The following is a 24,259-nucleotide window of genomic DNA, read 5'->3' as shown; positions in this document are numbered from 1 at the left end:
GTAATTTTAAAATTTTAAAATTCTAGCTTATAGATTAGTTTCTGTGTCAAGACAGCAAGAACTGAAAATGTCTCTAGTTTGTGTCCTTCAGACTGTTAGCATGCAAGGTGTGTGAGTTTGTGTAAGGGTGGCATCCACAAGGATCTAACAAACAAATGTTCAAGCAAATCAATGAGTACAACCTCCCACTGCTCCTCCTCTTTAATGCATTTGATCACCTTGCCTCTGGAAGGGCGTTAATACTCCAATATCTGCAGGTGGAGTTTTGGTATTAGAGAAGATAGCAATTCCTGACAGAAAACCCATTGCACATAGCTCAGTAACTGGCTTTTGACCATTCTAGATCTAACTTTCATCTGATTAGGAAAGCAAAAAACATGCTACTTTTTTAATTAAGCAACTTTATAAATGTGAAATATTTTAACTGTGAGGGCAGCTTTTTGAGACCTCAAATTAGCATATTACATTGATGGTATTCTTATATGCAATAGATTGTCCTGTTTTCTTATAAAAATATTTTGGAATATTAGTTTGTAGTCATATACTTGATTTATAGTGTGTATAAGTCTTCTGTCAGCTCTATCAGTAAAAGATGGATAAGGTCAAGTTTTTTGTTTTTTGATTTTTTTTTAATTAATGTGGGATCAAGTAAAGAGGCTAGGAGGTGAGGTTTTTTAAGAAAACCATCACTAGAACAAATGTACCAATCTGGATCATCTGTTCAAGTCATCTTTCAAACAGGATTTATTTCTGATTCACGGACATGCTTTATTTCTCATTTATTCCTCTGACTGCTCGTATGAAAAAGACAGACACAAATATCTGGAAGACGAGATCCCTTCCCCAGTCCTAAAAGCAAGGAAAATGCAGAGCAAAGGGCAGGAGAGCTGCAGACCAGCTCACAGTCCCAGCTGTCTGGTGGACATGTGCATGGTGGCTCCATACCCAGGTGTATGACCACATAGGTCCAATGGAGATACAGCAATTTTGCCTTGCTGAGGAGGACCCAATGCAAAAACACGTGTGGTGTTGACTGGGCAGATACTGAAGGGGGAAGCATTCAACCTTTCACAGCTTCTCAGATTATTATACAGCAATTAAAATAGCTCCCACCATGCAAAAACACGCCATCAGGTAACAGGACACTCTGACTCATGAAGTACACCCTTGCCAAAATAGTTTCTGGAGTGTTCCAGTTTCTTGCTTGGGTCATGATGTTAAATCATTACTTGCACTCAAAATCTATGAGCCAGCTACTCACTGGATGAATAGACCCATAAACACAGCTGTGCTGGCGGCTCCCTTTTAAAAGCTTTTCTCCAAGCATTTGGCTTGACTTTTAGAAATAGCCTGTTTCTTTTGCTCAGCCTCTCATCTCCAAAGCATGACCCCTTTGCTGAAATCTGCTTGTGAAATATGACTTTTCCATTCACCTACTAGCAGTGGGATCCTTTCTGTGCAAGCTGGGTGCCATGGCACAGTATTTTATTCCTATTGTTTGGTGATTTAAGGCTCTCAGCAGCAGGCTGTGCCATGATGTGCCTCTGTCTTCTCTGCTTGCCTGTCTCTTCCTAGGGGAAGATTCCATTTCCATTTGTGTAGGGTTTTTTTTTAACCACTTGCACTGCAACTCTCCATGAGAGGGGGGCAGGCATGGAGATGTGTATAATAGTGTTTACACCTCCCTTAAAATACTTCAATGCTAGATGCAAGTTTCTTCACATTTATAAATTAAATAACCTTTTAGCTGTAGGCCTACATTTCATATAACTACTCCACTTCTGAGAAACCAGAAGGAAAACAAGTTTCACCTCATCTGAGCCCAGGGTAGGTTTTTCCTGGCAGATTTCAGTAGGATCACAGAAAGTCATTTGGAGGTATGACACCAAACATTTGCAGCTTGTGCCTCAGATTTTAAAATTAATTTTGCCTCCTGGACATTGTTTTGGTTTACAGTAACTTTTGCAACCAAGAATTTTTACTTATGTTTACTAACTATGCTGTGTTGCTTAAGGGAAAACAAAAAGTAGGTAGCAGAAATTTTATTAATTTAAATTGATATAAATTTATTTTTTACATCAGAAACTGTGGGTGCTCTGCTAACCCCTCCAGAGCAGGGTGGCTCATCCACATAACATGTGCCCTGTGTCTTCTCTAGCACCTGTCATGACCCTCCTAGTCCTAAGGCATAGTTATAATTTCTCATATGCTTTTAGTTTGCTGGCAGCTCCTGAAGTGTAGCAGAGGGTGTCATCAAACTGAAGGTGTGTCACACAGGGTCACCGGTGAGTACGGCAATCCTCTTGGAAGACTTTTTTGCATCAGCCCAGGCAACCAAACCTGGCACTAGCTAATCCATTTTGTCTGTCCCTGGGGCCATATTTGGACTTTGTTCAGGAAGAATAGGTTGATTCTCTCTAAAAGAAACCCAAAAGTGAGCATTGATACAGTGTGGATGCTCAGTAGACCAGGACAGAGAATGACCTGGAGAATTGAGCTATCACATGGTGCTGATGTGCAGAGGGCATGGGACTGCCCTGAGCTGCTCCAGGGATCAAAGCAGGCAGAGGGTTTCATCGGCTGGGAATGGACAGGACACATACCTTCCCGTGCTCTCTCACAGGTCAGATGGAGGTGCAGCACAGGCAGTGGTCCAGCACTTCCTCCACCAGGAATCTCCTCCCTCTAGGAGTATCTGCAGTTCCTCCTAAATGAACAAGAGCTAAGTAGGGGTTATGGGCTTATGTTACAGCTTGATGAGATTTTTTTTAAAAACAAAACACACAGTTCTGGTGGAGAGCATACATGATTAGAACGAAAAGTGTTCTTTTAAGAACTCACAGCTTCAATAGAACTTTCATGTCCAATATGTTGTTTATAGGTCAAACCAAGAAAAAGAACTATTCCAAAGCAAGGCAGAGAACCCATCTGAGTTGTGAGACCCCAGCAGCAACCTGTGCCCCAGCTACAACAGGTGCAGCTTGTGTGCCACTCTGCAGTGAACTGCAACATGTTCCTTTTCCCCAAGCCACCTCTCCAGCTGCTGGTTCCCCTTTCTGAGCTGAGAACTGACACCAGGTTTTATAATACATTGTACTCCTAGCTTGACAAGCACTTAGAGAAAATCCTAATAGGTACTGATGGGTTCCCCTTGCTCCTATTATAAATTTTCCCTACTTTCATGCTGTTCCTTATTTTATTTGGTAAGGCCAGTCAAACTGTGTAATTATATTCATTCTAGCTGAGCAATTGAGGAAGTGTTGGCTTTCCTGTTCTGATGAGAAACAAGAGTATTGTTTGATATTAAACAGTACATTGTTTTGGTGGTTTTGCTTCTTTTGAGTGTGAGGACATCAGAAACAAAGCCCTATAATGGGATAATAAATAAAATGGGTTTTCCCTTTGCTGAAATAAAGGCACAGTAGCGTGCAGTACATTAGCTGTCAGGGGTTTCCAAACCACCAGGCAGACAACTACTGGGATTGTTCCCTTATTAAAAGACATCATCTACTCTTCAGATTTCTACCTGTCCTAGGTGTCACTTCCTTGTTTCATTAGAAGGTCAGCTCTTTCTGAGTATGTCTCTTGTGTTACTATTGCCTTAAAATTAGGTACTATTATAAAGAGCAACTGAAAAATGGAAAAAGATAAGAGAAAAACAGTTTCTCCCTCAAGATATTCCTTCTGTGCATTGTCTTCATTTTGAGAAGGTGGTGAGGAAAGAAAGGTGCTCTCTCTGGAGACAATGCTTCTATGAATGAACTGAGAATAGTAAAAACAGCACCCAGGATTTTCCATACCTGTCCTCCTGTCTCAGAAGTGTAAAAATCCATTTTTTTCTCTCTCTGCTTTAGGCCACACTTTTAGATGTTTTCATTATTTCTTCTGTGGCATTCCAGTAACCTTGCATTTGTATCTGTAGTATACTTAAGGAAGCCTAAATTTAGTGTTTTTAAAGCCAGAAAGACCATTTTAGGTCTAGGTTAAAAAATGTTATGTGCTTAATGAAATGAAAGTGCAGCATAGTCTCAGAAAATTGACTTTTACTTAGGGTTAGAAAGTAACTCTGCTTTTTTAGATAAGGTTTCTGTGACTTGGGCAATATAGTAATTAAAGTTTGTGTCTGAAAGGCAGAAGTTGTTCTTTATGTTGTTGTTTTAAGATGTGAGTATTTAAAATCAGACCTCCCCAGGCCAGTATCTAGGCACCCATATAGTCTTCAAAGGCTCTTGAGCATGCTTAGTTCCTACTTATCTCAGTGTGAATTTCACAGACAAGGACTAGAGGATTTAATATCATAGCTGGCCAATCTATGAATAACACAACTTATTAAATCTCCTTTTCTACAATATTGCCCCAGGAATGCAGAGCAATTCCAGCTCTAGCCCATGTCCTCAGAAACTCCCATCCTCCCAACCTTTGCATTTCTCCCGTGCTCCTCTTTGCACCCTGTTCTGCAGGCTGTGTGACTGCTGGGGGCCGTGTGTGCCCTCACCTGCATGGTGTAGGGCTCTGCTGGCCACTGCTTCTCAGGGTGGAGGAAAAGCTCGGCCCTGGCTGCCTCTCCCTCAGCTGCATACAAATGTAATCTCTCTCCGTCTTGGCTTCCCCAAGGCTGCATGAACTCTGAGACCTCTCTCCACCCAGAAGTGGCTTGGCTGCAGCTGGCCCACAGGTCCACAAATGGGAGTGTGGAGATGGAAGACTGGCAGACATGGCACAAGTTTGTAGGCCCAGAGAGGGGGGCATGGTGTGGGACAATTTTTAGGAAACCAGGGTCGGAACACCGCACATTCAGCAAAACCAGGAACAGCGTATAAGTGTTAGGATGTGCAAACAGGGAAATTAACTTGGGTGAAGACACCGAGTCTATTTATTGCCTGTTTGTTCAGTTACAGCAGCAAATGCTGTTTGTCTTCTGTGCCAAAATGCACTCCCTTCCCTTCCAAATTTTACAGTAGTTTCTATCTGTGAGCTTTGAGTGTCACAGCAGTTTTACTGCTGGAGCACCTGCTGTAAGCCAGAGTGCCTTTAGCCATTTAACCATGAGCTACTGCTGGACTTTGCTCACTTCGGCGTGCTAACCTTTGGCCAGCTGAGGTAGGAGAGGAGCTGGTTGTTCTTGGCAAAACACGGTGACAGGGAGGAACCTTTTGTAAAGTGCCCTTTAATCAGCTCCAGTCATCATTAGGGGTTGTAATGATTTAGGTTCCCTTGATAGTTTCAGTAAAAGAGCATCTGAAAGCACAAGGTCTGTCCTGCTGCTTCTCTGTGACCTACGAAGTCCGTGCCTGAGGTCTCAAAGCAGTGGACGGCTGGGTGCTGGGGACGTGACGGTGACAGTGGCACCAGGTGTACGACGGCTTAGCAGGGCACGAGCCTACTTCTGCCAGCTGGCTGAGGAACAACCTGCAGGTTAGTAACGTACCTCGTGACAGTATTATGGTTATGGTTATATTTCCTGTGGTATTTAGAAGGGATCAGAGGGAGCCTGGTCAGTGAGACACCTGTTTCAGCCTCCTAGGAAGGAGTAGATCCCTAAAATGCAATGTAAGTGTTCTTAGGGGAGGTGGTTATGGAAGATCCTGTTTCAAAGAAATCTGTCTTGGTCACTAAGTGCAGGAGACCATCTTTTGCTTTAGATGGGAAAATTTTTCCTTTTGTGAAGCTGACTATGCTCTGAGCACAACTGAGCATCCCTGTTACAAATGGCAATCATTGGAGGGTTCTGTTCTTCAGATTGCATTCTTCTGTACTGCGGAGGTGCACATGGCATGTACAGCAACCCTCATGCTATACTCAATTGCTCTTTTAATGTTATGTTTAATCTTCTAAGGCAATCAATAACAGACCAAAAATAACCTTTTCAAGTCTATAAAATGGTCTTTTCAGAATTAAATGCACAAAGTCAAAATATTACGTTTTTTCCTCTCTGAAATGATGTAGCTTAGTGACAGCATAAAGAAATTACTTTTATTTTGCTGGCATCATTGATATACTCTAAGAAATTATTAATCCACTTATATTTCACTTTTAGCAATAATTGTTCCCAAAAGAATTGAGAATTTACAAAGAAAAGGAATCTCAATATGACCTCAATATGACCTTACTACTCTTTATTGTTCTTGTGGCACATCTTCAGAAAAAGGTTTTGCTTCATTTTTCAAAGGCCAGAAATTAAAACAAGGCAAACCTCACCACCTGATGGCTTTACTTGCATATTCTGGAATGCACTATCTTGTACATAACACCAGTTTCATACCATGAAACATATGAGAAGTCAAATTAAATCCCTGATGTAACATTGTGCATGTCAAGCATGATGATGTGGCACCACAAATGTATTGGCTTCATTCAGATAAACTTATACACCAAAAAAATGTCAACCACCTCTTTACATACACCCCTAAACACAAACAGAGCAAATAGTTCCTTCTACAGATAGAAAATTCAAACCTCACTAGTGATGTGGAAGTCTAAGTATTTGGACAGCTGAAGGACAGGTGACAACCTGGTTGTTGCCACATTAATCTATGTACTAGACAACAATATATTACATCTTCATATTCGGAGATTCTGTGCTAGATCATGTACTGGTGAAACAAGTGGGGTAAGACTGATATAAACTGCAAAAAATGTCTTCATTGTTCTTTTGGAATACTCTCCAGCAATGTAATAGGAAGGGCAACATCTTTAAATGTAAGTCTCTGCTTACCTCCAGTGGTGCTCTGAAGAAAGCACACTGCACTACAAAGGTCAGATTTCAACCATCTTAGCTTGCATGGAGACTGTATAGCAGCTCTTTCTCTGTATATTTGGTAACACTCTTACCTTTAAAATGTAACCTGTATGGATTCCCACCAATTAAATGTACTTCCTTTAAGAGTTTACCTTGCTTGTTCTTAAGAAGGGCAAAGTCACTGACCTTTTAAAGTTTTGAGAAGATTTTTAATTGTTTGCTTGTTTGTTTTTGTTTAATTTTGGCTTGGTTTGTTTGGGGGTTTGGGGGTTTTTTTGTTGGTTTTGATTGGTTGGTTGGTTGTTTTTTTCCAAACAAAAGAGAGTATCTCTGCAGGATTATGGTCATTTGTCACTCATTTAACCCACTGACAAGCTGCAATTTCCTGTTCAGTTGCAGATGTCTCCTTGCAGACAGCTCATATCTCAGGTGCATAGTGAGCATTATTTCTGCCCAACATTTGAGGACAGTAGTTCCCATGGGTGACATCTCTGCTAAAAATAAAACATGCTAGGATGTCTTCCCTGAACCCAGAGGCAGCACAGCAGACAACTTTTTAGATGAAGTCTTCTCCTTCCCCACCAAAACATGGTGGCCTTACCCACTACAGTCCCTATCTCAGGCAGTTCCAGGGTCTACATGCATCCACCCTGCAGATAAGAATAAGAAATCTGAGAGATGAATAAGGCAGAGCTGAGAGTGCACATACTGCTCAGAAGAGCTCATTTTGTGTCTCCAGCCCCTCCTTTAGCCAAAGTTCAAGTATCTCCCTCTCTCAGGACCTTTTCATGCAGCTTCTAAATGTGAATCTAAGGATTTGATTGTTGCCAGTTTGGAAATGTCCTCTTGAAAATACAAACCTTCCCTTAGAGATCGGAAGTGTGGAGCTTAGGTGCATCCTGAATGAGACACATCTCCCGCTTAAGTAATGTCAATGCCTCAAGACATTTTCTTTACTGAGGAAGGGAAAGACCCATTTAACTAATGAATTTAATAATTACAGCCATTCAGACCATTCTTCTCATTCCCAAATATTTCGGCTATTGTGTGTGGTCCTTGAAATCACAGACACCTTGCCTGTTTTATCTTGTCAAATATCTATCGAGGTAAGTTATGTCAACAGCGCTCTGAGATCTTTCTTTGAGAAAGAAGTGTTATATAGCAGAAGTGTAGTCCTGTAAAAATCACCTTCCTGTGATTACTGAGAGCTACCCATTAACACATCCCTTGAACACTTTCAAGTTTAATTAGGCTGGCTTTACTCCACAGGGTGACCTGGGCAGCTCTGGCATTCAGGGAGATGATGCCCAAGAGCCCCACACCAGTGGTGGGCCCCAGCCCAGGTGCAGCTGCAGAGGTGAAAATGCTCTTTTACCATTTAAGCATGTTTGGTTAGGGTGAGTGGTTTTACCACAGGGTTTGCAAAGTTCCTGTCAATAGTCATTTATGTTACACTTCTGTTTCTGCACCGTGCAAGTGGCTTGGTATAGACATAGCTCTAGGGCTTGCCTGTGTTTTAGATAATATGTTTGGTGGAATAACAGGCAAATGAATCCTGTTTCCCACACTGCAGAAGCACATCTTAGACTAGCAACATAACTTAAGTCACCCCAAACCGGGCTGGGACACAGTGGCTTGGGAGCAGCATGCCAGCAGATGTTTTCTGGTTGGCTGCTGAGAAGAAAGCTCAGCTGAAGGCAGGTTTGCAGCCCCAGTCCTGCCTGCCCATAGCAAAGGTCAGCAGTGGAGAGGAGCAGACAGGATGGAGACACTGGCAGAGGAGGAGCCAGAGTGCTGGGCTGAGGTTAGGTAAGGCAAGAGCATGTGACAACATTGGGCGAATCCGTGTCGGGCCACAGGGACAAAGTCCGCTGTGCCAACACATGGCCATGAGCCAAGAGGTGTGACCCCAGTCCTGACTCATGGCAGCTCCCACTACCAATGGGTGACTCAGTCACAGCAGCTTTTTTCTGTGTGAAGTCCCATCATAGGTGTTCTGACAAGCAAAGGGCTGTTATAAAGCTTAGTCTGCTTAACACAGACTTCTCTGATAATGGTGCCTTTGCTGTGCATGGCAGTTCAGACTCCATTGACATCACCAAAAGCTGCTTTTTCTAATCCTGACAATAAATTAGTTTTCTGAGAAATGGAAGTTATGAACATGTAATAAAATATAATATAAGAGTCCTCCAGGACCTTCACCCTTTCAATACCTACAGAACTAAAATTCACCAGCTACATACAAACTTATAAAGAGTAGCAGTTTGCTATTCTACCCTCTGGTGTCTCTGAATGGTTCAGTAAGCATCTTGGTGTTACAGAAAGGCTCTTATCTACCCCACTGTGGAATCTCATCGTCTTCTCCATTGCAGGAGCTGTGCTGTGAAACTAGATTCAGCAGGTTTCAAAAGAAACCTTTCCCCTGTTTTCCCATGAATTTGCTCAATGTTGTGACCCAACAAAAGCTTTAAGCCAGAAATGCTGGCAGAAGGACAGGTCCCACCCTCTTTTTCCCCTCTGCCAGCACAGGTGCTCAGGTGGTGTGGGTGCATGGTGCAGCCACACAAACACTTGTGGCAGTTCATGCAGAGGATGCAGAGTGGCTGCAGGAAGAATGGAGTGAGACTCTACGTAGGCAACACCAGTTTAACATGTTTGTGAGACTGTGGTGTGAAACAGTGGTCTTGAGCAGCCGCATCAGGCTAGTGAGGGCAAAACCTTTTTCTCGTAGAGTGTTTTATTTACCGTAGGACTGAAAGGCAATTATCATATTAACCTCCCTTGTAGATATATCTATCCAGAACCCTCCCTGTATTTATTAAAATGGAAAGCAAACATGCCACAGAAATGTAATGGCTATGGTTATATAAAAAAACTTTGGGATTTGCTGATTTCCTTCTTTTCTTATGTGCTAATTAAAATCTGTTCCACTCCATTGGTTTATTCAGTATCTGTTTTCTTAGATTTTGGAACCTAAAACCTGCTTTTAGGTTTAAATAAAAGCAGAACATTGCACATGGGGAAACTGAGCCTACTCTTTAGGGTGATCCTCTGTGCTCACTTTCCTTGCAGAATGACAATAAAGTGCTTGCTAAAAATAAAAAAAAATTTGCCTAATGACTGAAAAGGTTATTAGGGTAACTCTCACTGCCCATGAACCAGAGAAGCCTAAGATTAAAAAACAAAAAGAGAAAACCCAAGGTGTCCTTGAACAAATTTCCCCCTGTTGAGACTCCACCTTCAGGGCTGTGACTTTGTCATGTCCGTAGTGGGATGGGGTATTTGGCTGGCTGGCAGAGCAGACAAGGAGTCCGTCTTTGAAAGGGCATTTACTGGGAATCTTCTGTGACGTGGCAAGATTAAGGTCAAAGCATTGACATAGGTTATGCAAGAAAGGGCTTTGGTGTGAGAGAACTTGTAAAGCTGTTGTCTCCAGGTGTTTACCTGGGTGCCTAAATACCTTGAAAACCTCTAGAGACAATATAGTAAAGCTGATTTGAGACATACAATTAGATGTATGTTTGTTGTGTACTGTCCACCTGAAAAAACCCGAGTTGTTGTGGTACCTGTTACTGACTCTGTTCTCTAAAGGATCTCCTCAGATTTTGGTCTCCAGTAGCTTAGGAAAGTCAGGAAATGACAAATTCTTCTGTATCAACTCACATTGTGTAAGAACAGGTGTAAAATAATATGTTATTCATTTAAATAAAGTGGTGCTGTCTCTTTAAAACTTCAAATAGGCAATAAAATTATTCTATAAACGTGTGGGAACCTGTTCCACCAAATACAAAGTGGTTTTGTTAAAAAGAGAAGGAAATGAAAGAAAGGAGAGAAAATGCTGTCTGTTACATGATGAGATCCTAGTTTTTGTGGTGGTGTTGTGCCTAAGAATGGGCTTATGTGTAAATATACTGATAAACCATACAGAGATTGAGATCTCTGTATGGTGTCTCTTTCTGAGATTGAGATTAGACACCTTGCCGGTCACTCTTAAATTCATGTATCCTTTCAGTGAAATATTTTACTTGGCACATTCCCTTCTCATTACACTGCAGTGTCTCAGTAGTTTTTGAAGACCAAATAAAAACATAAAGGCCAATCCACTGCTCGCTGCTTACTCTCCCTTCTCCTTTCACTTGCTCATGTCTGCACTGTTACATGATGCTAAGCTGCCATCATGAAATATCTCCTGAAACTATTTACTACCATGATCATAAAAAATGCTCTCACCCAGATAATGACATCACCCCAATAAAATGATGAGTCTGTGGTCAGCCTCTGGATCTCTCAAAGCATTTGGGTTTGATCTTTCTAAAAATCTCAGAAAGCAGATCCAATGCTTTACTAGTGCATGTCATCACATGGAGGACCCCAGCACACCACATCAGGAAAGGCACTTCATGTGTCTGCTTGTAGAAAAGAGACAGATGACGGGAAGCACACCGACTCCTTGGAAGTCTTTTCTGCATCAGGGAGAAGGTTCCCATTGACAGGTATTAGCATATTCCAGTGAATCTCACTTTTTTTCTTGAAATATCCAGCTTTTTCTATTCCTGTATTCAGGAGAATAATTATTTAGGAAAACCCTTTCACCTACAATCCCACCACAAGAACAAATGAAAGGAAATGGAAGGTTTATGGGAAACGTGGGCATGGTCTGGGCTGTTCTCTTTCCCTTCTCTTAGGATCTGGCCCCTGCTTCACTGTCAATAATCAAAAAGATGAAAAAACTAAATATTTACAATATTATTGTTACATAGGGTGAGTTTTCACCATTGTAGCCAACCTGTACATGAGGAGAGAAGCTGTTTTTATATTCTTACACCCAAGCATTGGATGCTGTATGAGGAGAGGAGCATGTGGTGTATACAGAATCCATCATTCTTGCTACTTAAATGGCTCTGCCCTTAACACTTTTCCACTCTGCCTTAGGTGTCATCATAAAGCAGTGCATGAAGAGTCCTGCAATAATTATGAACACAGTGTGCATGAAGTCAAAAGAAACAAGGTGTCTAATGTCAGGGAAAGCTGAGAGACACACTTGCAGAATTCTGCCCAACTTAAGAAAGTTCCTTATAAAAGGACAAATTAATATATTTTTAAATTCTGCCACTGGGGATGCTAACACCTCAGAATAACCTGCACCTTGATCTGCTGAGGTTCATTGCTTTAAACAATAACGGGGAAATAACTTGGACACTAACAACAAGCTGCAGCTAAAAGTGAAAGTATGAAATAAAAGCCAAGTGTTTGAGCAGCCTCCTTGTGTGATCCTAATTGACATGGTATATTGAAGAGCCTTCTAAAAATGAGCCCATCATCTCACTAGCATCAGTGCTTTTTAATTCCAGTTACACAGAATAGTTTTCACTGAATATTTAAGTACACGGACGATTGGATCTCATAGCTTTCCTTTTTTTTTTTTTTTCTTCTCTTTTTTTTTCTTTTTTTCTCTTCTGTTTCAGCTGGGCTATCTGCACAGACCCCATGCAACACAGACAAGCTCACTTTACAATGCTTATGGTTAAAAGTTTGGTTTGTTTTCAAACAGAAAAATGCAAAGCAAGAGAAAGATACTGATTTTAAAAATCAATTAATCTGGTGAAATTTTGCAAATTCATACCTGCTAAATTTTTAATACTTACTTCCCTATAGAGTTCAGTGGGATTGAGACATGGATCGGATTGTGGCAGAATCTCCTAGATTTTATCCCCAGTTTTGAGACTGATTCCTTCGATAGTCTTGGGCAAACTTCTTAAATTTCCATGCTGCAACTTCCCTGCCCTTAGGGAGTACCTGCTTCTCTGCGGCTTTTGTAGCTAACATTTGCAGAGATGAATTCTAAAGCTGAAAGACTTCAGTAGACCTGGTCTGCAGGCACTCTGGGACTTGGATCCAGGCTGCAGGTGTGTTTGTACAGTGCCTAACACACCACAGCCGCAGTACAGTGGATAAACAAGTATAAAAAGCCAGAACAGCAATCACCTATTGGTTTGCAGTGTAAGTAGAACAGTTCTCCTTCCTGTTCGCTCTCAGAAACTGCCACAAAGATACTTCTTTTGCCGGTCTTCGCCATCTTCCACATTTCTCTCTCTAACTTGGAGCCTTCTAGTTTTAGAACTCTTATCTGTACACCCGCTGACTCCCCTACCCCTCTTCCCTATTGATGAACCTCTGACTTAGCAGTATGAGGATGTCTCTTATGTTTTACGTGCCCAGACCAAAGCACTCGGAGGACAAGAATAAATTATTATGAAGAACCATCTGATACAAACTGCCAGTGCTTCCTCTGCAGAATCTACTCCAGTTTATGGTTTGTCATGAAGAGGTTAATACACTTCTTCTTGCACATGGGGTTGCCCTGAGGTTGTTACCCTGAGCCTGTGTGCTGCTTGGATGGAGATTTGGACTAAGCTTTACTACATGGGGTGGGTGTGCGCAGATAGGAATGGCAATACTAGTAAAAACAACTGGAAAAGGACTGAAAACTGTAATTGTTTTGCTTCTGCAATATGTTGTTTGCTTTTCACCTCCTTTAGAGAGTGTCCTTTCCCTGAAATTAGCCATCTTCCAAGGCATGCCCTGCTCCCTCTTCTCCCGCCGGCTGGCTATGCACACTATTTGCCAACTAGGCAAATCCATCATCCAGAGAGTGTTTCAGAGTGGTTCCTCCTCTTGGCTGCTTGAGAAGGTGTGTTGTTTGCTTTGCCTAAGTGCTCCCGGGGCCTAATGCTCCGTTGTTATGTACAGACCATTTCTGCTGCCATGAATCATGTTTTACCACCCTTGTGCTTTTACTTCTGCACTGGGTGCTTTTTTTCTTTCAAGCAAACACGTTGGAGTTCCGTGTTTACTGCTGAAACAGTGCATGTCGGGTACACAGCACAGGCTGAGTTATTCCTACCGTCCCACTGCTGACGTGATCAGTAAATCTACCTCTCAGTCCAGGAGCTGCAGACCCCTTGTTTTTCTTACAACAAAAGATAAATTGATTCAGTATAGCCTAAAATAATTTTGCCAGACATGTATAAAGAAAAAAAAATTTTCACTGAAAAAGCCTCATGCCATCAAGCAAAATATGCCCTTTTCTTATCTTATCTGTTGTGAGTAACCCAAACTATTTGCACAACGCCTTGTGCTAGGAAGGAGTTGTTTGTACATGTTTCACTCCCTTTTTTCCAAGTTTTGAATTTTGAATGAAATCTTTTTCTTCAAATTCCTTCTACCTGCAAAAATGTTATGGTTTCTCTTTCCTGTGCTTCCCTGAAGGTTGGACCCAGCCCTCCCTTCAGAGATCCCTTCCTTGCAGATGGTTTTCTATTAATCTTCAAACCACTTTGGAGAGCTCTCTGTGTCTGGCAGCACTAACATCCCCTCTCCCTCCCGTCCCACCCACTTAGCCTCAGCCTAAGAGCCCTTAACAAATGACTCCCAAGGAATTTAAATGGCTAACGCTCGCTGGCCAATAAAGAGATGCATAAACTGTATAACCAGGTTACACGGCTTTTGCCATTAGGAGGAAAGGTTGCTCGGGCAAAGGCACAAGTCCTCTTAACCTGTTGCACTTCGATCGCAGGACCAGAGAGGTAAGGGAAATCTTGTTTGCTCTGTAGGGCTTTTTATCTGGTTTTTATTTTATCAGGGAGTTGAGACCAAAAGTATATCATCATTAAGGTGTTGGTTTGGGGTTTTGCCTTCCTTCAGAGGGTCCTAAGGAGTTATTTGAGAAGGAAGCAACTGCTTGTAAGCTTGAACTAAGAGATCAACATGTGAATATCTAAAAGAATTTGCATAACAAACAACAAAGCAAATGTCTGAACAGTGAAAACTAAACTGCTGATATTTTAGACAGAAGAAAACAAAATCATATTTCAAAGATATTTTTTCTACTACCTTAAATTAATGGACTGAAAGGTAGCCAATTACAACTGTTTGCTGTTGTGTTTTCAATCAGTCCGTCTCTGCCATTGTCTGTTTGTGCTGTGTGGTATTTTGTTCTGCTTTTTCAAGAGATTGACATAAAAAAATCAAACTTTAAAAGTGGATTATCAGCTTCTGGTACAAAATTTGGGGCTTATGGATTGAAGGTGTCTGGGACAGTTAAGCAAGCAGGGTATGTATGCAAGTATTATGGTTACAAATTGATCTATATAACTCATCCTGCATACTGGAAATTTGATAGTATTTTAAGAATATCAACTTCTGATATTATTCTATTCATATTCTGCTTAAGCAGCATGTGAAATGTGTAAGACTTGTATATGACATTGGACACATGACACTAATCTGTTCGCGCTTATTTATTTATTAATTTATTGTTTTATTGGGGTCAGTGTTGATAAGAATAATGAATTTTGAACTTAAACTTGAAAAAAAAATAATGTAGATGTTGTAAGTAAAGCTCAATTAAAATCAATGACAAAAATGTTAGTTTGCATGTGGACCAGATGCAGCAGCTGTATATAGTGGTGTCCTGTCCTGAGCTAGGTGGGATTGAAGCCATGCTTCAAAATGTGTGTGTAAAGGGCTCCCTCACTGTTTGCACATCCAAGCTTGCCAAGGATGACAGCCAGTGCTCAGAGCATGTGAGGGATGTCATGGCAAACTGTTACTGCCATCCCTTGCAGTACTCCATGGACAGAGGCTGGGTTGCAGAAAGGGTATCTTTTTTAATCATGTTATCACAACTGATTCTGAAAGCCTTCACACCCAATGCATGGTCCACAGTGGTGTATGTTAGGGTTAGCTGATGATGTTGAACCGAAGACCTTGCCATTGTATGAAAGAGGTGAGAGAGGTTTTTAATTAAATTAAGGCGGTTAATCTAACAGAACTACAAAACGTCCTTTTTGCTTGTCAAGGCAAGGCCACATGACTGTCTGTTAAGAGCTTGTTGTAATATTGTTGGTTTGATTATTTTTCCATGTGTTTCTCATATACTGTATAACCAAGATTAGATAACGTATTATATAAAAATAAATAAAGTTAACAAAGAAGTAGCCATTTTGCTACTCTTTTTAATAATTTCTATTCAATTCTGCATTTCAACTCCATTCTTTGCTGAAGAAATTATATTGAATCAAATGATCCTTGTCTTCTTTCTTCAGCTTTTAATTAAAAAAAAAATAATCTCAGTTAAGGTCAACAAAAGGTGAATTTCAAATTATATCTACCTCAAATCCACTCCTTTTCTAGAGCGAACAGAAATTTCATTTCCAAACCATAGGTATTTCCAACTGAGCTGTAATTTCAGTAGACTCATGTTGTCTTGAATTAACCCAGTGCAGGAATGGTGCCCCCTGAGAAAGTTCCTGCCTTGGTTAAACATTTTTTTTTATTTATAATATTAACCCTGGGCACAGGTAACGAGTGCTGGAAACCTCTTCCTTGTACTTGTAAACCTGGTTTCTCAATTTCAATCCAACGTTCAAAGGTCTGTACAAACGTCTTAGATCAGAGGTCAGGTACAAATTGCTGCACTTTGCAGCTCCTTTCTGCCGATATGACAGAATTTCACAGCAAAGACGATTGACTTCCATCCCCCTCTCCTCCATGCACGGGCAACACCAGGCAGTTAAAAGCATGATATGTACAAGTCAGCCATTGGTACCTGAGTTTAATTAATAACTAACTGGGTTTCAGTGGTGCAAGGTGCATATTATAAAAAGGGTCAAATGTCAGTGCACAAAGGGAAAAAAAAAAGAACAAAAACGCCAGCCACGGACTAAGGCAAAGGCTTTGAGTTTAATGTACTTTCAGCAGCCAGCATTCACATCCCAACTGTGGTTTGCTTTCTGTTGATTTTCATTTCTGTGACCTGAGGGGGAGGGAACATACTGAGCCACTTTCAGCTTTCCCTGGAATCCTGGCCTCCTGCTGAAAGCAGATTTGCAGGTTGGGCCCCCCATTGTTGCAGTGTTCACGTGGTATACACAAAATTGAGAATGTTGTAATAAAAATAGTGCATGAGATTAGGGCAAACTTTAGGGCAAACTGAAAAGTCCATAGCTATTTTTGTTGTAATAAATTTGATTAAGCGAGTAGACTTTATATGAACAGGCAGGATGTGTTATGTTTCGCTCTGGGATCTCCGGAAGAGTTAGCTGAAAAGGCTGGACCAGAAAAGCTGAAAAGGCAACTGTAGTTTGTGAACTTTTTTAGATACTATTGGTTGCACTGCGGGGTGGAACATCTTACTGTAATGTTTATGTAGACAGACAGATAGAGTGTTCTGTGTTATAACAACAAAGAAGCACATGCACACATACCCCTACTCCAGAGTTCAGCAAAGCCTTTCACAGACATTTTCAATGATAGAATTAAATCACTGTGTTCATATGTAAGACTTTTCTTCAAAGGGGCAAGCAGTGAAATAGGTGAATGTCTTATCTTTCTTGTGTAATAATTAACAGATGAGTCTAGTCGTGGTTTTGTTTTTCAGTTGCAGGACATTGTTTTTACTATCTTTCTTATGGCAAAAGCTTGTGAACTCCTAGTCCACCCTGAGTGAAACACTTCTCCCTTTCTAAGTAGAATGCTTTTTAAAAGTTAATACAAGCAGGACATACTTACCCGTATCAGCATCTCTGCTGAGAACAGAGTTTAATTGCTTTGTGGTAAAGAAACACCACAAAAAGTTTTCCATCAAGTATGGCTCATCCAAAATAGGAAAGACTTGTTACATACCAAGTGACTACATTGAACTTTATTTATATGTCACACATTTTCCTGTCTGACCATGGTAATAATAGCTTATGTTGACTAGACTGAAATATGGGAATTTGGGAAGAAAGGAAGGGTTGTGCTGTTTCCTGATTTAGCTGATAAGAGCTAAACCATCTCTCATCTTCTAAGCTTTCCTCAACATGTGGCTTCAATACTTTGCGAGGTAATAACTTCGGCCTCAGCCAGTGATCAATCCTATTGAAATAGCTGAGAGTTATAGAATTATTTTGAAATGGACTCAGTAAAAAATGGAGCTGGGGCAAACGGTACAACATAGGGGTTACACAACTTGTTGGACAAAGTTCTAAATGACTTTGCAGCAAAGTGGATTATAAAATTAGGGAGGAGACTGGGTTTTGCTTACCTAAACTTCCTTCAGAAGTGGTACAAGCTGAGGTGGCTAGCTTGGCACTGCAGTAGCATAAAAACACTCAAGAAGCACACATAGCATTGACAGAATTCACATTGTAGAAGCAGGGACACATCAGTAGGATGCTCTTGGTATTGGTGGTCCTTTGGTACATAGATAATTTTTCACTCTCATAATGAGAAAACCATATATGCATGAATAAATTTTCACTTGTGATGGTAAGAAGCACAGCTAGGCTCAGGAAAGTTTTCTTACTTTATTATTTGAGATACCTTGGGAAGAATACAGAGATTCTGCTTGCAACGGTAGGGAGAAAATTCATGTGGCCAAAGCTTAACTGGAGTTGAAGCTAACCAGAAATGTGGGGGACTATAAAAAGAGTTTTTTCAAATACATCAATGGCAATAGGCAGTATAGAAATATCATCGACCTGTTAAAGGATAAGGATGGTCACCTCACAAACAGGGCAGAGACAAGGCAGAGGTATTTAACACTTTCTTTGCCTCTGTCTTCAACATGGATGATGGACCAAAGGAGTCTCAGTGCCCTGAGCTGGAGGACCATGACTGTGAGAATGATCAGCTCCCCACTGAGTCTGAAACTGTGTGGGATTCTGCTGCTCCAGCTGGATTCCTACAGATCTATGGGGCCTGATGGGATTTGACCCAGAATCCTCAAAGAGCTGGCTGATGTCATGGCACAAACTCTCTCAAGGACTTTTGAGTGGTCTTGGGAATCCGTAGAGGTCCCAGATGACCGGAAGCTGGTGAATGTTGTCCTGATTTGCAAGAAGGAGGACCCTGGAAACTACAGGCCTGTCAGTCTCACTTCAGTGCCTGGTAAAGTTATGCAGAAGATTGTTCTGGAAATTATTGAAAAACACCTGAAAGACAACACAGTCATTGGTCACAGCCAGCATGGCTTCATAGAAGGAGGTCTTGCTTATCCAACCTGATTTCTTTCTATGACAAGGTAACCCACCAAGTTGATCAAGGGAAACCAGTTGATGTAATCTTTTTGGATTTCAGTAAAGCTTTTGATACTGTCTCTCACAGGATCCTTCTGGACAAACTGTCCAGGACACAGCTGGATAAACACATCATGTGGTGGGTGAGCAACTGGCTCATGGGTCGAGCACAGAGGGTAACAATGAATGGAGTAACATCAGACTGGTGACCTGTCACTAGTGGGATTCCACAGGGCTCTGTCTTAGGCCCTGTGCTCTTCAACATCTTCATAAATGACTTGGACACAGGACTGGAAGGGATACTAAGCAAGTTTGCAGATGATACAAAACTGGGAGGAGCTGTTGACTCCCTTGAAGGCAGGGAGGCCCTGCAGAGAGACCTCGACAAATTAGAAGGCTGGGCAGTTACCAGCCAGAGGAAGGTCAGTGATGGAAAGTTCCAGATTCTGCACCTGGGATGGGGCAACCCTGGATGTACATACAGACTGGGGAATGAGATACTGGAAAGCAGTGCTGTGGAAAGGGATCTGGGGGTCCTGGTTGATGGCAAGTTGAATATGAGTCAGCAGTGCCCTGGCAGCCAGGAGGGCCAACTGTGTCCTGGAAGGCATCAGGCAAAGCATCGCCATCCAGTTGAGGGATGTGGTTGTCCCTCCCTGTTCTGCACTGGTGTGGCCTCACCTTAAATATTGTGTGCAGTTCTGGGCACCAGAGAAAAAGAAAGATATTAAGCTCTTGAGAGTGTCCAAAGGAGGGTAACGAAGATGGTGAAGGGCCTTGAGGGGAAACAGTATGAGGAGCGGCGGAGGTCACTTGGTCTGCTCAGTCTGGAGGAGACTGAGAGGAGTCCTCATTGCAATTACAACTTCCTCGTGAGGGAAAGAGGAGATCTCTTCTCCATGGCCATCAGTGACAGGACCTGAGGGAATGGCCTGAAGTTGTGTCAGGGGAGGTTTAGGCTGAATATTAGAAAAAGGCTCTTCACTCAGAGAGTGGCTGGGTGCTGGAAGAGGCTGCCCAGGGAAGTTGTCATAGCGTGAAGCCTGACGGTGTTGTCAGGCACATGGTGTGACTCTTGGGAATGGTCCTGTGCAGGGCCAGGAGCTGGATTCAATGATCCTTGTGGCTCTGATACCTCATTGAATACTATTTTTGCAGTTCTGAAGCCAGGAGGCTGAGTCGTTGAGGGACCTTCACACTGGGAATGTTCACTGCTGGGTGTTAACAGTGCTTACAAATAATGCAAAGTGAATCACACACCAGATTAAATATGCCATAGAAGGATGAAGAGAGGGGTGATAACAGAATAGGCAGGAAGTTGGCACAATACAAGGTGACTTTATTTTGTATGGGATAATTTCAGCTCCATTTTTTAAATTGCACATAAAATTACTGTGAGGTAAGATTACTAGGCTAAGGGAACTGGTATAATATGGCTAAGAGAACTAGATCTGTGATCGTTATTGTTCTTAATGATGGTGATGAAAATAAGAAGTTTAACCTTAAAATCCTGGTTTGAAGTTGTAGCCAATCATTGAATGTATAAATTCCTTGTTGAATTATCTGATTAACATTCAAACTCTAACCTGGGAAATTCCAGGATGTTAATTTACAGAATAATTTCAGGTGTTTTCCTCTTAAAAGTAGCAAGAAGCAAAAGAAGAGATTTCTAGTAATTTTGTTACAGTTTTTTAAGCCAAATACATTGCTTTTGATTGGTTCATGGAGAACATAACCCATCCCTGCGAGACTTTTAAAGCAGGACTTTCAGTAGTGCTCATCACTGTCTTAAATTTAATATTATAGCAGTCATTAGAGTCCTGTAACTGATGTCAGAAGAGTAGCGCTATCTACTGAGTACTATTTGCTGAGTACTGTTGAAAATATCACACTTCATTTTCTGTTTCTTTCTTTGAATCTAATACTATAAAAAGACAAAATCAATAGGTTTTAGTGAGTTTTAAACCAACCATTTTTAACATGCTTAAGCCACTTAGGACAAATTTAAGCAACTGAAAACTGTGCACAGACCCTCTCTGCAGTAGATCCACTCTGAAAACCGCATTTCAGGCCCAGAACATTAACTTGCCGCTTATAAGGGGAACTTGACTAACTGACTAGAAAAAAATTGAAATTTAAGCATGAAGTATGAACTCTTGCAATTAAATCAGTAGTCAGAACCTTGATGATAGGCCCTAGGTTAAGATGCCAAGTGTCACCATTAGCAGAAGTGGGAATTTCATAAAATCATAGAATTTTTAGGTTGAAAAAGACCTCTAAGATTATTGAGTCCAACCATTAACAATGCCAAGTCCACCACTAAACCATGTCCCTAAATGTCACATCTACATGCCTTTTAAATACCTCCAGAGATTGTGACTCAACCACTTCCCTGGGCAGTCTGTTCCAATGCTTGACAGCCCTTTCAATGAAGAAATTTTTCCTTCCCTGGCACAACTTAAGACTATTTCCTCTTGTCCTAATTTCAACAGCTAGTCTGAGGATTTAGTGGGCTGGTCTTATCCTATCCCTCAGGTACTTTACACTTCTGCTCTCTACATATTTAAGTATAGTACTTCTAGTGGGCAGTGTACAGCTCCTGCTGTACATGTTCTTGCCTGAACATATACGGGAAATGATTCAGTGCAGCAAATGCTGCTGCATACACATCTCATTGTGTTCCATGCACCACCTGAGCCAAAAGATTCCTTCCAGGTGACCCTGGCTGGAGAGGGACAAATTTGATGACCTAATTCAGGCACATGGATGATGTTGAGAGTAAGCAGTGCTTTCGAGGTGCTACCAGCAGGATGACTTGCACAGCATACAGACATGTCATTGTCAATAACTAGTGCTGATTTGATCTTTGAGATTACTCTCTTCCAAGCTGCTCATCACAAGCTACTCATCAAGTCTCTTGCCAACCAGTGTTCCTGCCCCTTCAGATCTGCTGATGCAGTCCAGCACTTACTCCACAGAGTTTTGCCAAAATGATCCAGATTAAGAAAATCCACCTTTTCAAAGTGTTTAGTCTAGCCTGGGGCAACTTCTTCACCCAGTTCAGCTGCAGGCAAAGCAATATGTCTGGCACACTGCAAACATTGTCATGGACTGTTGGCCTCAGGTACTGCTTTTTGTAAAAGTGTGAAGACATTATCCATCCCAAGTAACCTTCCCTTTCCTGTATGAAAGACCTTCAGAAAAGGTCCTTGACTAAAAAGCTGTGCTGAAATGCTGCACTCTCTTGCACTGACCTTCCACAAGATTCAGCTTCAGACACTGGCATTTCATTAGAAGTAGCAGGTGGGAAACTGAGATGTGGTCCAATTCCTATTGAAAACAACTCTGAGGACTAGCCTTTTACACTTGAAAATAAATTAATTTGGAATCAGGCGAAGTCTCTGCATGGATATTGCACCAAAGATCAGACCCTTTTTTAACTGCACCTGCTGCCTGCTTGGCCTCTGCACTGTGCATGGAGAGGAGCCAAGGATGCTGCCTCCAGCAGGATGTCTCCTAAACTAATTGCAAACACAGGGCAAAGTGTTCTGCTGAAAAGCACATGGGATGGCAATGAGCACTTGCAGGGCCAGTAGCCATGTTAGGCCCATTTGTAAAAGAGGTGGGACATCCTATTTCACCTTTAGTTTAGGAAGGAGCACCTTGCTCATCAGCTCCTGCCATGGCTGCAGTTGCAGGATCGCTGGGCTGTCCCTGGGTCCTGCAGTTGGGCACACCATGGCTCAGCTTCGGCAACAATCTCAAAGATTTCTGCTTTGTTCAGCTCATTTATGCAAATAATAAGCAGGAACAGAGTGACAGTCTTGCCAAGAAAAAGAAAACTGTTGTATAATGATATTTTAGTTATCTTTAAATAGGAAGGTGACTGGCACATTACACTTGATGCAATGCTCAAGTCACTACTGTAGTTAGAATTGACAAGGCCCCTGAGTTATTCTGTGCAGCCAATAATCTCTAAACAAGCAAACTGAGTTTTCAGCAGGAACATTTCTGTGGATATCTGATGTTTGTGATAAAGTTACACAGTTGTTCTTAGTAAGCTGTTGTTGGTTTTGTATATATTTTATGTATATAAAGTTGTCATGAGAATAGAGTTAGATTTTGAAAATAAAGAACTTTAATGACAGCCATGCTTTCAGAGCTGCTGACGATAGGCAGCAGCAGGATTAACATTTTCCCTTATTATTTCAACTAAAAAACTTGGAAGGTCACATCTAAACCAGTAGCTGTTATTTCCCTCTGCCAACAAAGTGTATTTAAAATTTCGGCAACCAACCTTCCCTCTGCAGCAGCTGTGGTTTAAAATGCAAAACTGTGGCAGTTTCTTGAAAGAAGCTGATGGCTGTGCACTGTCCATAAAGACACACCCTGTCAGCTCAGCCAGAGTTTGTTCAGTACATGGTCTGCAAGTGGGGGATGGGTACCCCCATCCCCTCCCCCTGACAGTTATCACAGAAACACAGGTCTCCCTGGTCTCTCCTGCTGCCTCCCATGGTGCTGGCACCCATCCCCAGGCTATGTGACTGCTGGAGGTTGTGTCACCCACAAAAGGACACATGATGTACTATGCAGTACAAAACTGGAGGGATGAATTAAGTCCAAACATAAAGAGCCTCATTTTATAGGAGCACGTGAGTGAAGTGGACACACAGTTACTGCCCCGAGGACACTGCTGTGTCCCTGTGTTTGTAAAAACCTATCTGACCACACCGGGATCAACAGAGGAGCACGTGGCTACCTAACTTCACAGGGCACTGCCCAGATCTGGACTAGCCCAAGGGTTATTTGATATATGGAGTTAGGGCATTGCTTTCTCACTGGGGCCCCAAGCTGCCTTTGCCCTGGCAAAAGGGACATCAGTATTGGGCCCTTTGTTGTTGCTAATCAAGGTGTGGTATTTCTATTTAATAAAAGATCTGCCTCAGTTAATCAGCCCGCTCATGGTATGCTTTAGGTCAGTCACTGCCAACACAGTAAGTTTCCCATTTAATATTCTGAGCTGTAATGTGAAAAATATAGGTTAAAAAGAAGGTAATTAATGTTTAGGGCAAGAACTATTTACACGTGTCCTACTGGCAGCAGGGAAGGAGTTTTGTAAGCAAGGGAAAATGAAATTTGAATGGTTTCAGTGAAACCACTATGTCTGATAGTTCACCTGTGCAAGGAAGAGTCCTTGGAGCAGAGATGCTGAACCAAGGGGCTCGTAAGCCTGGCTCCTGGTAGGCTGGCAGTTGTTAACATCCATCTAACACGGTGTTGAACAATCAAGCAGGATTTACCTTTTTCTGAGAAGAAAAGAAGACAGTCTTATTTCAGGTCCTGATAATGAGTCATTGTCTAGTAAGTTGTCTCTAAAACACAACCTTTCTCATTAGCAATATTTTTGTCTGTCTCTCTTTTATGAATCTATGTCATCAAGATCAGGTATACCTTCTTT

At 41.7% G+C, this 24,259-nt stretch overlaps 1 protein-coding gene across 9 annotated transcripts in view; it reads left to right on the top strand.

Annotated features, from left to right (window-relative positions):
* RBM47 (RNA binding motif protein 47) overlaps nt 1–24,259 on the top strand; it is an 85,110-nt gene that overhangs the window by 42,204 nt on the left and 18,647 nt on the right. For 3 of the 9 annotated variants that reach the window (XR_004356816.1, XR_004356815.1, XM_032686371.1), the window contains exon 1: nt 14,198–14,325. The exons of 3 other annotated variants lie outside the window; for them this stretch is intronic. Coding sequence is in view for 2 of the 6 variants with exons in the window: in XM_032686371.1 (XP_032542262.1) it covers nt 14,213–14,325 (113 nt within the window). In the remaining 4 variants the exon portion in view is untranslated. Of the gene's footprint in view, nt 1–5,168; nt 5,416–14,197; nt 14,326–14,690; nt 14,853–24,259 lie in introns of those variants that run through there. 3 more of the 9 variants (XM_032686377.1, XM_032686373.1, XM_032686378.1) reach the window with 3 other exon arrangements.

The sequence above is a fragment of the Chiroxiphia lanceolata genome, chromosome 4 (assembly GCF_009829145.1).
Source record: "Chiroxiphia lanceolata isolate bChiLan1 chromosome 4, bChiLan1.pri, whole genome shotgun sequence".
In the NCBI taxonomy this organism is placed as follows: domain Eukaryota; kingdom Metazoa; phylum Chordata; class Aves; order Passeriformes; family Pipridae; genus Chiroxiphia; species Chiroxiphia lanceolata.
The sequence above is the reverse complement of the archived record's forward strand: the minus strand, read 5'-3'. Positions and strand labels throughout refer to the sequence as shown.